This window comes from Schistocerca nitens, chromosome 3 (assembly GCF_023898315.1).
Source record: "Schistocerca nitens isolate TAMUIC-IGC-003100 chromosome 3, iqSchNite1.1, whole genome shotgun sequence".
In the NCBI taxonomy this organism is placed as follows: domain Eukaryota; kingdom Metazoa; phylum Arthropoda; class Insecta; order Orthoptera; family Acrididae; genus Schistocerca; species Schistocerca nitens.
Window position 1 is genome coordinate 128,260,320 of NC_064616.1, and position 14,028 is coordinate 128,274,347.

Consider the following 14,028-nt stretch of genomic DNA (forward strand, 5'->3'; position numbering starts at 1 on the left):
CTCCGAGCGGAGAAAAATCTCTGACCCGGCCGAGAATAAAACCCAGGCCCCTTTGCCTAGCAATCCGCCTTGCAGTTGGATACCGTCCGATTCTTTTCTCTTCGGGTAGGGATTATCTTGCACTTATCGTCTCCAACTGTAGATGAATTTCAGTTTGTCATAGCTAGTGCAAAAGCCGCCTAACACTTCGGCAAGATCAAGATGACGCTTGAGTGATGGACTGTGCATGATGTACTAACAACGGAACCTCCCCATCGCACCCCCCCCCCCCCCTCAGATTTAGTTATAAGTTGGCACAGTGGATAGACCTTGAAAAACTGAACACAGATCAATCGAGAAAACAGGAAGAAGTTGTGTGGAACTATGAAAAAATAAGCAAAATATACAAACTGAATAGTCCATGCGCAAGATAGGCAACATCAAGGATGCTGTGAACTCAGGAGCGCCGTGGTCCCGTGGTTAGCGTGAGCAGCTGCGGAACGAGAGGTCCTTGGTTCAAGTCTTCCCTCGAGTGAAAAGTTTACTTTCTTTACTTTCGCGAACTTATGATCTGTCCGTTCGTTCATTGGCGTCTCTGTTCACTGTAATAAGTTTAGTGTCTGTGTTTTGCGACCGCACCGCAAAACCGTGCGATTAGTAGGCGAAAGGACGTGCCTCTCCAATGGGAACCGAAAACTTTTGATCACAAGGTCATAGATCGACCGATTCCTCCACATGAAAACACGTCTGATATATTCTATACGACACTGGTGACGGCATGTGCGTCACATGACAGGAATATGTTGTCGACCCACCTAACTTGTACACTTTGCGAATGGGTAAAAAGATTCTTCTACCTTGCCCGATTTAGTTTTTCTTGTGGATCTGATAATCACTTCCAAAAAAGTGATGAAAACATAAGAATTTGTCACATAAACTGCAACAAATGAATGCAACAGTTTCACAGTCGCACAGTTTTCCCTGTGCTCTGTCAAAACATATGTTTTTAACGTTTTCAAATTTTTCCGTTTGTAGACCGTCAAATCCTGCATATGTCCGAGCAAATCTGAACATGTCCTGGAAGTTTTGAGAGCGAAGTTGATTATGTGTGAGTGCCTGAATTTTGATAATTGACACACGATCACGTAAACCATACTGCTCTCTGTACCTGTGCAGCTTCGCAAAATCATAGAATCTTTTCACAAAGTACTTCACTTGCCGAAAACCAAACACATCTAACGGTTGCACAAGAGGTGTACAACCTGGAGGAATGGTATCATGTCTACTCCCACACTAAAATTGTCTGAAAATAAAAAAATTAAATATTTCATTCGAGGGAAGACTTGAACCAAGGACCTCTCCTTCCGCAACTCCTCACGCTAGCCACGGGACCACGGCGCTCCTTCGTTCACAATGTCCTTGATGTTATATATGTTGCGCATAGACTACTCAGTTTGTATATTTTGTTTATTTTTTTCATAGTTCCACACAACTTCTTCCTGTTTTCTCGATTGATCTGTGTTAAGTTTTTCAAGGCCTATCTACTGTGCCAACTTATAACTAAATCTGAGGGGTGTGCGAAGGGGAGGTTCCCTTGAAAGATATGAAAAACAGAATCTAATTGACGGGAACACCATTGCTATACTACACCGAAAAAATTACTCTTAAATCTATATACTGGATTACTTGCTAGACGATGGACAAACAAGCCTGAAACCCATAATGCAACTGACAAATAAATTTTATAAGTCTAAAATTGTGACTGGCAGTTGATAACTACACACTCCATACACTGAAGAGCCAAAACATCATGACCAGTGCCCAATGCGAAATCCAACGCCACTTGGCGTCGTTGCGGACAAGTCACATGCTAGTGAAAGTATGTAACTCGAGCAGACAAGAATGGGGAGTCACTGTAGCGGCGATACGGGCCGCCAGTGGGGAAACCCACTGACATAAGCGATTTGGCGAAGGGCAGATCGCTACGGCCTGGCGCCTGGAAACGAGAGAAGCTCGTCAGCTATTGTCATCAGCACGTACGGAAAACAGCTGAAGGGCGGTGAAACCACGTGTAAGCGACTGAGTGCCGGACGACCACGCGTCATCACACAACACGGAAGGCACGACAGGCCGCCATCCGCGGTAAATCTGACGACAGAGTACAATGTTGACACAGGCGCCAGTGTTTCGGAGCACACCGCTCACCTCAGAAAACTCGTACGTGCTGCCGTGCTGACCCGACGACACCGTCAGTTGCAACTGCAGTGTCACGCGGTCGGATGAAGTACGTATGTTGTTACACGAAGTCGACACACCGTCGTGCCTCGAAAAGTGCATCGCGCCGCGAACACAGGCCGGTCGTTCAGTATTATGTTATGGACTACGGTCACACGAGCTTCTGTGCGACTTGTGGTAGTAACCGACGGGACCGTCACTGCTGCGGTCTACGTGGACGTTATTGCCGACGATCTGTATACCTTCGCCCTCGATACATCTACATGATTACTCTGCTATTCACAATAAAGTGTATGGCAGAGGGTTCAATAAACCACCTTCAAGCTGTCTCTCTACCGTTCCACAGTCGAACGGCGAGCGGGAAAAACGAGCACTTCAATTTTTCTGTGCGAGCCCTGATTTCTCTTATTTTATCGTGATGATCATTTCTCCCTATATAGGTGGGTGCCAACGGAATGTTTTCGCAATCGGAGGGGAAGACTGGTGACTGAAATTTCGTGAGATGATCCCGTCGCAACGAAAAACGCCTTTGTTTTAATGACTGTCACTCCAAGTCACGTATCGTGTCTGTGGCACTATCTCCCCCATTCCGCGCTAATACAAAACGAACTGCCCTTCTCTGTACTTTTTCGATGTCATCCGTCAGTCCCACCTGATGTGGATCCTACGCAGCACAGCAATACTCCAGAATAGGGCGGACAAGCGCGTTGTAAGCAGTCTCTTTAGTAGTCCTGTTGCAACTTCTAAGTGTTCTACCAATGAATCACAGTCTTTGGTTTGCTCTACCCACAACATTATCTATGTGATCCTTCAAGTTTAGGTTATTTGTGATTGTAATCCCTAAGTATTTAGTTGAATTTACAGCTTTCAGGTTTTTGTGACGTGTCACGTAATCTAAGATTTAGCGACGGCGATGACACGTTGCAGCGGGACAAGTGTCATTGTCACGAGGCCAGAATCGTGCTACAGTGGTTTGAGGAGCACGACAGTGAACTCAGTTTCGTGTCTCGGCCACCAAATTCACTCGAACTGAGTCCGACGGAATATAGAGCCTGTATAGGGAGAGAGTAGCCAACCGGACGATACGGCGGCCATTTTTCTGCCAAACTGCGGGCGGGACTTTTAAATGACCAGTAGTGGAATCACCGAATCAAAAGCAGAAGACAATATGGCGAAATCATTCGTTAAATGCCTTTCTTTACAGCTATAATATACTCATAGTAGCCTACTACGTACAGCACAGGAATATTTGATACACTGGCTGTAAAAATTATTAGTTACTTGCATTTATCTCCTTTAAAGTTCGTTTACTAGACATATTGCAATGAAAGTAACGTAAATAAAAAAATATGGTTTATAGCATTTGTTTTGTATCGGAAGTGCATGACGCTAAAGATTTAACGTACCTGTATTACGTCAGATGAATGAAAGTCGTAAGCAGTTGTTTACTTGTGATATGCAAAAAGTGTGAGACGTATTAGTACTTCTCTTGTCACGTCTTCAAACTTTTTGCATGTCAGAAGTAAACAACTGCTTACGACTTTCTTTCATATATAAACGAAAAATATTACAAAAATCAGGTAATGTTAAATGTAGACTACTGTAATAACGATCAAATATAACAAGAAAACTACCGTATCTCTTCTACCCCACAGTAAGTAGGCCTATTAAAAACTGTCTTCAAGAGTATCTACAATTATGTACTGCGAATAATGTTTCAGCAACCACGACAACTGCGGTAAACGTGCTTACAACTTGCCTGCGTCAACAGTCAGGCAATAATACTGATATCAAAATAATGCCCAGTGTTCTGATTCGGAACGAAATAAAGTTTGACGCTGTAAAGTCGAATGAGCATGGCACAACAATTACAGGAACTTTCCGTTTCCAGCAAGGACTGTCAGATATTGGCTTCAGGAAAGCTTGTGATGTTACCAGTATGCACGAACTGTTAAAGAAATAAGAGCTTAAAATGCAGCAAATTGTAATAGGCCTACCTTTTTTGCGTGACTAAAAATATTTAAAAAACTGCCCACTGCTTTCGTCTTTTTCATTGCGTGGAAATGCTAACATGCGAAATCCACCTTCGCCTCTATTGGAACAACCTAATGCAGCACAACCTGGCACCGTTTACGAACGTCTCACCAAATGCTTCATTATTTTAACTCGTATTTAAGATCGCAAACGCTAATTACGTACTAAAAACGATATACAACTAAATCAAACATGCATGCACAACGCATAACAAGTCTCCCAATAATTTAGATACCTTTAAATCGTTTCCAAAAGTCCTCTGAACTTCTATTCAACTCAAAAGCACGGCGAACATAGGAAGCGCGAGAGACGTTTGGCAGAAAAATGGCGCCAAAGGTAATCAACCAATCACGGGCAACTTCACTGTCTCTACGACGGAACGGTATCGGGCGCAGCCTTGTGACGTACCTCTGGGCGGGGTGTGCAGCGTGCGCAGCGCGGCGTCCTCGTGCAGCGACGCGGTCTCGGGCGCGCCGTCGGAAGCCTCGTCCTCCTCGAGCAGCGGCGGCGGCGGGCACGGCTCGTAGCCCCAGCGCTGCCGGAACGCCTTGGCGCCGCCGTCCAGCCGCACGCGCGGCAGCTCCACGAACAGCGCGTCTCCGATCTGCGCGCCGCACACAACACACGCACCTCTCACACACTGCCTTCATAGTCCGTCACTAACGTGCTCGTCCGTGCCGCATGCACTGCGTGCCACAGTTGCAGGAGGGTCACACGGAGTACAGCTATTACCGAGGCAGGCACACAAAAGGAAGGAAGAGGTCGGTGACCCGCAGAGGACCAAGTTGTAGGGAGCAAACGCGCGGGTAATATGCAGCTGGAAAAGGAAATAAACGCTGTAGTTTCCAAAAGACGCAGCGTAAGCGATTTACGGGAAGCGTGGAAAATACTAAATGTCTGCCCAGACGGGAAAAGTGGATTCAACTCCTGGGAATTAGCGTGCCAGAGAAGTACCTGCAAGTCATTGCTCACGTCTCCTAGTCGACGCTTAAGCCGTCGGCACACGGACCGTGCATCCGAACGTTGAGCGTTGAGCGTGCCGAGTTTCTCACGTCATAGCGTGGAATAGCACGTTCGGGAGTCTTTCCGAACGTGCAGAGCAATATCTGGCATGTCAGATATTCTGAGCGTGCGTCTGAGCGCTGACCAATGAGATGGCACAACGCCACCTACGTCACACGCACGCCGTCTCCTTCAGTAGAGAGTTGCGAGGTGCCAAATTGGCATTAATTTCAAGGCTATACATATATAAGCCGTTTCTGAGCACCACTAAATTGAGAATCACTGGAAAACCCGTTGTTAACTGTGTGATTCGTTCCAATAAAATAATGAGAAACATCATATTCGTGGCAAAAGAATTATTGTAACTTGCGTATTATGAGAATAGGCTATTTGAAGCCAGCGACACACTGAAGATCCACCCAAACGCATTGTTCTTGGTACAATTTGTTATAATTGAACTTCAATTAGCAACATATCTACGATTAAGGTTTTCTGCACGAACTAAGATACTATCGTTAGACGCCTGAAGTATGTTATTGCTGTAGCGTAGTGACTAGCGTCACTGCCCTCTTTACATTACTTTGATCCGGCGGTGGTTCGCGTATTGCCACTTACAATTTTTTTTCCTAACATTCGCGTTTTTATTGGCTTCTGATACTTTATTATTAGATTAATATAAGTATATACTATAATATTTGATGTTATGTAAATATAAAATCACCTTTTTTTGAGGGGTGACTTTGTTCGATTGGCTTAATCTACAGGACAGCTTGAGCTACTTGTATAAAGATATTTTGCTCCTTTTTCTTTTACGCTGCGTAATTCACATGTTCCAATGATTCTGCTACTGGGTAGGAACAGTGATCAAATAAGACTGACCTTGGGGTTTTACTAAAATGTGGGAATGATGAAATAATGTTTATCTTATGCGGAGAAGTATTCCAAATTTGTACCGCACTATTTGTAATGGAATTTTTATAAGCCTGTGTCCTTATTGATCGGACATGGTACTTTCCTTTTCGTGGACGATGCAGGAAATGTGCGTTTTAACAGAGCCAACGTGGGAATTTTACGCGCGCTCTTTGAGTAAACAGAGTGGTTCACGAACTAGAAACATCCCTCAACTGCCGCTGGAGTGCGTTGCGATCGTGTATACCACGTTGGGGCCCACGTACCGTATGCACGAGTCGCAACGTTCCTGAGCGTTCAGCAGCACGTTAACTTGGCACGCTTAGCGTTAACGTTCGACAGCACGGTCCGTGTGCCGACGGCTTTAGTTCCTACAGTGAATCGTATAACTCTCTTAGAAAAGAGCTTTCCGACGCTGTTAGCTGAAGTACTCCTCCGTGCTACTCACAAGGGGAGGACCGAGTCAATAATTAAAGGACTCTCACGGATATGACGGAGTATGTGGTGAGTATTAGAGTACTATTCCGCTTATGTTAGCCTAGTACTTAGCCACATCTGTAACTTTACCTTTCGGAATAATCAATTTCCTGACCGATTAAAATACTCAGTAGTGAAGCCACTTTATAGGTGAGGTGAAAAGGATAATGAGATAATTTTAGAAGTAATTATGAAAAATCCGCCTCGAGTGCACAAACTACCTGGTGTTTACCTAGGTTTCAGCGTGGGTAACCACGCCTTCTTCAGAACAAAATATAAAACAGCTTGCCAAAACAGGCATAGTCAAAGGCTAAAATCAACACGGTGGCTTGGGCAAGGCAGCACACACAGTGAGATAAGTAATATTATTGACTTGGTACATATGTACCGTGTATTTGCAAAAAATTTTATGGGGTCTTGCCACTGTATGTGTTGATTTTAGCCTTTGAGTATGCCTATTTAGGCAAGCTGTTTTATATTTTGTTCTGAAGAAGTCGTGGTTACCCACGCTGAAACCTAGGTAAACACCAGGTAGTTTCTGCAGTCGAGGCGGATTTTTCATAATTATTTCGATACTTACGATGGCTGACGCGCTGCAATGCTGAAAGTTCTTAGATAATTTTAGACCTACTTCTATGCCATCGGCGTTTGCCAAAGTTATTCAAAAGGCTGTATACACCAAGGTAATTCATCATTTCAATTCACATAATTTGCTGCCAAATGTACAGTCTGGTTTTAGAAGTGGTTTAACAACCCAAAATGCTATATTGTCTGTTCTCTGTGAGGCTATGGGTGGATTAGATAAAAAGTTACGAATGCTAGGCGTCTTCTTTGATGTAACTAAGGTTTTTGATTGTATCGATCGCAAAATATTACTGCAGATGTTGGACCATTTTTGATCAATGGGAGTAGCTCACAGTTCGTTCTTACTTTAAGAGCAGCAGGAGGTCATTCTCCGCATTATTGAGAATAGCTACGGTGTGCAGTCCCAATGCGGCACAGTTAAGTGTAGGTGGGGGGTGCCCCAGGGGTCGGTGCTGGGGCCGCTACTGTTTCTTATTTATATAAATGATATGCCTTCTATTACTACAGGTGATTCTAAAATATTTCTTTTTTCTGACGAAACAAATTTGGTAAAGAAGGACGTTGTGTGCAGTGTTGACACTGTACCGAATTATGCAGTTCAAGACATAAGTTCGTGTCTTGTAGAAAGTAAATTGATGCTAAATCGTAGTAAGACTCGGTTTTTACAGTTTCTACCTCACAATTCCACAAAAACTAACATACCGATTACACAACATGGGCATATGATAACTGAGGCTGAACAGTTCAGATTCCTAGGCGTTCAGATAGATAGTAGGCTGTCGTGGAAAGCCTATGTTCAGGATCTTGTTCAAAAACTAAATGCTCCTTTAGTTTCCATAAGAACAGTATCTGAAATAAGTGACAGTTCAACACGAAAAGTAATCCATACTTTACTTATTTTCATTAGCTTATGACATACAGTATTATCTTTTGGGGTAACTCTTGTGATTCAAAAAGGGCATGTTTGATTCAGAAACGAGCGGTTCTACTAATGCGTGGTGTAAGTTCACGAATCTCTTGCAGACCAGTAATCTGGTAAGCCTCTCAATACATATTTTCTTTAATGTCGTTTGCTATTAACAATATCAGCTTATTCGCAAGAGTTAGCAGCTTTCACTCGGTTAATACTGGGCAGAAATTCAATTTGCATCAGGAACACACATCCTTGAATCTTGTGCAAAAAGTATTCTGCTGCATCCATTTTCAATAAGCCGCCACATGAATCCAAAAATCTTAGCAGTAATTCACGCACTTTCAAGTCTAAACCGTAGAACTGTCTCATGACCCACTCCTTCTATTCTGTCTAGCAACTCCTGGAAAAATTAAACTAATTTCTGTGTTATGTCGTTTATTATGTTTATTTAAACTTATGGCTTGTCGTCTTCATAGAATTAATGTACGTTTCATTTTATCTATTTTTGCAATGGAGACTTACCCCTCAATTTGGTCCTACGGAACATAACACTTAAAATAAAAATAAATAAATGATACTGCTTCACTTTTAACAAGTATTCCGACAATTAGCACGTCGTATGAATATTTCTAGAGTTCGAACAACTATTCTCTCGAAATCAACGCGGATTCCGTAATCACCGATAGTGTGAAACCGATCTTGCTCTAATATTTTAGTTGTAACAGGATCCACAGCCAGCACAACTTTCACAGTACGCTCTTAGGCCCCTAAGTGAAATGAATGCTACGTCGCTGCTGTTCTAGATACATTTGGTATCATATCTTTAATTGTTATGTCCGGTCAATACCCTACGTATGTACCATTGTGTAATTCAACGATTGCTTCGATTCTAATCCAGCTGCATCCATTTCGATGGTTTATACCATACAGTCACTTGAAAATGGCTTTACAACCAAACCTGTGTAGTGATGAAAGCCCAGCAAAAGATACAGACAGAAGAAATGTTGACCGTTTTTCTCATAAACGACCTGGCGGGACAACGTCTGCAGGTGTGTAAGATGTGACGCAGTTGTATGCAGGCACTTCATGTACCAATTGCAGAAAGGCTTGCACAGGGCCAACGCTTGGCGCGAAGGGTGCCTGTTCACCTTCAGTATAAATAAACTAAATCGGAAGACTCGTAAGGAAGCGTAAATCAGGCACGAAAGACGTCGCTAGCAAAACCGCAGTTCGACCCCTTTTAGAGCATTGTTAGTCGGTGTACGATCCTTACGAAAACAGATTAACAGGAAATAAAGAGAGGAGTTAAAAGAAGAAATCACTGATTCGCCTTTGATTGTTTAGGCAGCGCAAGAGCGTCGCATAAATGTTCAATAAGCTCCAGTGAGAAACGCTGAAACAGAGACTCTATCGCAGAGTGCCTTTTCTCAAAATTTGGATACACAGTGTTCCAATACGAGCCAAGACAGACATTAGTTCTCTCAATATCCATTTAGTGTTATGTGCACGATGGCAAAATTAGATGAATTTGGGCTAACACAGAGCGATACCGACAATCTTTCCTACAATGAACCATGTGCGAACGAAACAGCGTGGGGAAGGTGTGTGTGTGTGATGGGAGGCTGAGAGTTTGGTTGGCGGGGGAGGGGGGTAAGGAAAGGGAGGGAGTGTGGTAGTGATCGAGGGACCTCTGAATGCACACAACGATACGTCGCTAACACCCTACGTTCTTGTACGTTACCTCTCACGCGACAGTACCCTACTGCCATTTTCCAACAGGACAATGCCCGTCCTCGCACAGCACATGTCTCTGTGAACTGTATGCGTGATGTTGAGGTACTCCTGTGGCCAACTAGATCCCCAGATCTGTCCTCGATTGAACAAAGGTGGGTACAGGGAACAGCTTGGACATGAAGTCCACCCCTGTGCCAGTATCCGGGATATAAAGTACCACTTGCAACAGTTGTGGGCCAGCTTGCATCAGAAGAGGATACTAGGGATTAATGACACTCATCCCAAACGAATCAGTGCCTGCATCCAGGCCAGAAGGAGTGGAACGTCATACAGATAAGTGGGCTCATACTGCCTAGTTCTCTTTACATTTCACTCCGTTTTGTAGAGTAATAGTTCTGCGTATGGCGGCACGTTACAGATCAAGTCATTGTCTCTCCTCTACGGGCGCATATTCTGGGACTGGAGCAGCGTATCCGAGTCTCTTTCCGAAACATCAGCGCCGACATGTTGGTGTGTGTAGGAAGAAACAGAATACAAAAAGGTGTGCGTCGAGTGATAAAGGTAATACTTATTAGGCACTGTAATGTATTTCAAAAACTTTGTAAAACCGTGTAAAAAACTTTATGGGTCACAGTTCACAATCAGATTCGTATTCCTACAACAACTGTACAGCGTATTACGATCTTTTGGAAAAGTGACAATCATTTAGAAACGTACAGTACAAGGCATCGATGGCTCTGAAAAAGAAATCTCCATGAAACCTCCACAGCTTTGTAATTAAGGCGTAGTGAACGTCCAAATCGATGGTGTTTCGCCAAACACAAGTTATTCCTTGACGATTGAAGTGACAGGAATCATTTGCCTATACTCTCCATTAATAAATTATTGATCTCGTTTCCAGATGGATTTATTAATGGTCTTCGATTTCATTACGAATTTCTATTAAAACCATCATAGTACACAAGTTTACTATAAAAACATTTCTGTATTATTATGCGCTGCTTTATAGCAGTAAGTTGGAAAATATAAACGTCAGTATACGCCGATTCAATTGTGCAAGTCTTAAAGGTCAGCGCCCGTTGCTATGCAACCCTCCTTCCGCAGCAGCTCACCGGGAGACACACGAGAGCTAACAGGCGCTGTAGCTAGCAGAGTACACTGCGTTCTATGTACTCCTTCACCAGTTAACTGCTTCGTTTCATCGCACAGTTATAGTCCACGGCTGAAGGTAAAATACGCGAATAAAACAGAGAGAAGTGAATGCTTCTGCCCCTTCTTAAACATGTAATCCAAACTTCGTCTTCTGACCGCCTTCGTCGCCAGACGGAAACCGGTCGTATTTCGCAGTATCCTCACCGAATTTTGCGGAATAGCAACTTTCGGTTTCTAAGACTGTGTTGATTTGTCGTCAATGTTTAGAACAGGCGGTGCTAAGTTAAATCATAAGGAGAAAGTTCGACGTAGCTGGAGTCTGAATGGAAATGAGGAACAACTCAGTTACTGTGTAATGTTGTTATTGAAAAGAATTTGTGGTAGAGATGACGTAATTGTACAAAAGCTTTCTGTGTTTATAAAAAAGTAAAGGTGATTGGAACACAAGTAGTCAAATGACAAAAGACACTTATTCAAACCTAATGAAAGAAGTCAAGCTGATTTCTGTAAAGAAAGTGGTGCATTAATTGTCTGACAGCGAGTGTGCTGCTGTTTTTTGACACAGAAATCAGGGGAGCGCAGATACACTCAGTTTCATAATATTATAAACGTTGAGAAATCTTTACGACAGGTTCGGCTTGGAGCCTTTACATCTAGATTACGCTGTCTTCAACAACGTCGCTACTTCCTACAACGACACGACGTGTTTCCTCCCGTATCACGTATAATACAAAAAAAAATGGCTCTGAGCACTATGGGACTCAACTGCTGAGGTCATTAGTCCCTTAGAACTAGTTAAACCTAACTAACCTAAGGACATCACAAACATCCATGCCCGAGGCAGGATTCGAACCTGCGACCGTAGCGGTCTTGCGGTTCCAGACTGCAGCGCCTTTAACCGCACGGCCACTTCGGCCGGCACGTATAATACAGCAAACAACTAATGCGAAATTCTTTGCTAAGAAAACATGACAAATTTTGTGAAATTTGCGAAATGCTTACGATTTGACGATTATTTTTTTCATAGTGCTCGCTTGTCGAAATACAACTGTGGCAACATATCTTTATCGAACGACAATTAAAAAAAATGATTACTCGTTATTTTTAAAACAGTGAATTCCAGGGTCAAATAGATACGGTAGTGGAACGTGTTCGTATATATCTGGAACTGTTTTAGCGAAAAATGTGCATCTAATACATATTTTTTACTGCTACAGACACTGAGATTATATTGCACAGAAGAGCCGAAACAATAAAAGCAACAAGACTTTTTCGTATTCTAAATGGTCCTTCAATACTATATGGGCAACAACAAGCACAGAACGTATCGTACATTCTTGTAGATTCGTAAATATTCATCAGAAAATGACTCACCTATATGCACATGATAACATGTTTCTTACATGATCTGTAACATTACGACTTTTTTTTAAATATTTAAAGTCATCTGTCGATGTGACATCATACTCATAGTCCCCCAAAATTTCTAACGTTCTCATAATAATTTACTCTAAAAAGTGACTGACTGCTTAAGTTGTCTGCCCATCTATATTACTAAACGGCTATCCCGGAACCTGGGGCGCGGTGTACGGATAAGTTTGGAGGTTGCCTACCCAAAGGCTCTATTTTCAATATTTCCGTAATTATTGACCGAATTGAAATATTTAAAATGCTGTGATAATCTACTCATTAAGAGGTAAAATATTATGCTAAATGTTAACGTAGTAAGGCAAGTATTACAGTTAGAAACTCAAGGCAACCTAACTGACGCTGCGCCAATGACCGGAATTTATTCATCCAGTGTTTCATAATAAGAAGACTTAGCGACTTCTAACAAACTTTAAGCATCGTTCCAGATCTTTCCTGAACTTTTTCTCGCTTACAAACATTCAAGACATTAACTCAAACGTACAGCAATCAGACGTTTGAAGCTGTTTTATACATGGGAGTTCGATTCATTGAAGATCAGGAGCTTGCTGGATTCACATATTTGTTAAATCTGGTCCGTGTGTATTCGATCAAGATTCTTTCCATTCGTCGAATTCGTTATTTTGACAAGCAATGTGTAATTATAAACTAAAACAGGCGTCCAATGAGCAATGTTTACCTTATTGTCGAAAGATGTACAGAGTGATTACGAGTATATATAAACTTTCAAACCGCTGTAGAAATAACACCACTGGTCAGAATGGCGTCAAATTGCAACGGAATATTATCGGAGAAGGGGGGAAACGTAAGGCAGAAGAAAAAAATAGTGTGAAGACTGATCAATAGATGGCGCTGTATGTGTCTGAACACGTAAATGAAAACACGTGTCATGCTCACGACCCTTTGACGTTGTTATAAGCGTGCGGGTACACGCCTTTTCCTCCTTTCACGTCTGTGATGTTCTCCATGTCTGTCTCAATGCAGGATAGCCCTCTGCTTGTAAAGCTGTGTTACAAAAATGCACACATCGCTCTACAGAAGTTCTGGACACTGAATGGTTTGAAAAAAAGTGTTGGCTTCGTGATTACCGTGGGTCTGGAGAAAATGATTCGTAAATTCGAAAAGACGGGTTCTTTTGGTGTGCAACCTGGTAGAGGGAGGAAACGAATTGATTCAACGTCAGTGGAAGCAGTGGCCACAGCAATGCAGGAGGAGACGAGCGGTGATGTGCAAACGTGTAGTGAAGGGAGAATTGCCCGAACGTTGCACATACCCGGGAGCACGACGCGTAAAATCCTACAAAACATCCTTCTTTGCAATCCATTCAAAATTACCCATGTACACGAGTTCCTTCCTGTTGACCTGCCAGCAAGAGAGACCTTTGCTTTAGAATTTCTTGTTCCCATGGAAGTGGACAATGGGAAGATTTTTGTGGACAGACGAAGTCCACTTCCATCTAACAGGATACGTCAATACACATATTGTCGAATATGGGCAACGGCAAATCCACACGCAAATCAACCAGTACCACTTCATCCTGAAAACGTCACTGTGTGGTGTGTGCGGGTTTACTGCATCAT

The 14,028-nt window shown here is 42.8% G+C and overlaps 1 protein-coding gene across 1 annotated transcript in view; it reads right to left on the minus strand.

Moving 5' to 3' along the window:
- Positions 1-4,145: 4,145 nt before the first annotated feature.
- The window catches only part of LOC126249101 (uncharacterized), a 217,804-nt gene continuing 207,921 nt past the window's right edge, over positions 4,146-14,028 (minus strand). The window contains exons 4-5 of the mRNA XM_049950752.1: positions 4,657-4,852; positions 4,146-4,162 (exon numbers count right to left, since the gene is read on the minus strand). Of these exons, the coding sequence (XP_049806709.1) occupies positions 4,146-4,162; positions 4,657-4,852 (213 nt within the window). The remainder of the gene's footprint in view (positions 4,163-4,656; positions 4,853-14,028) is intronic.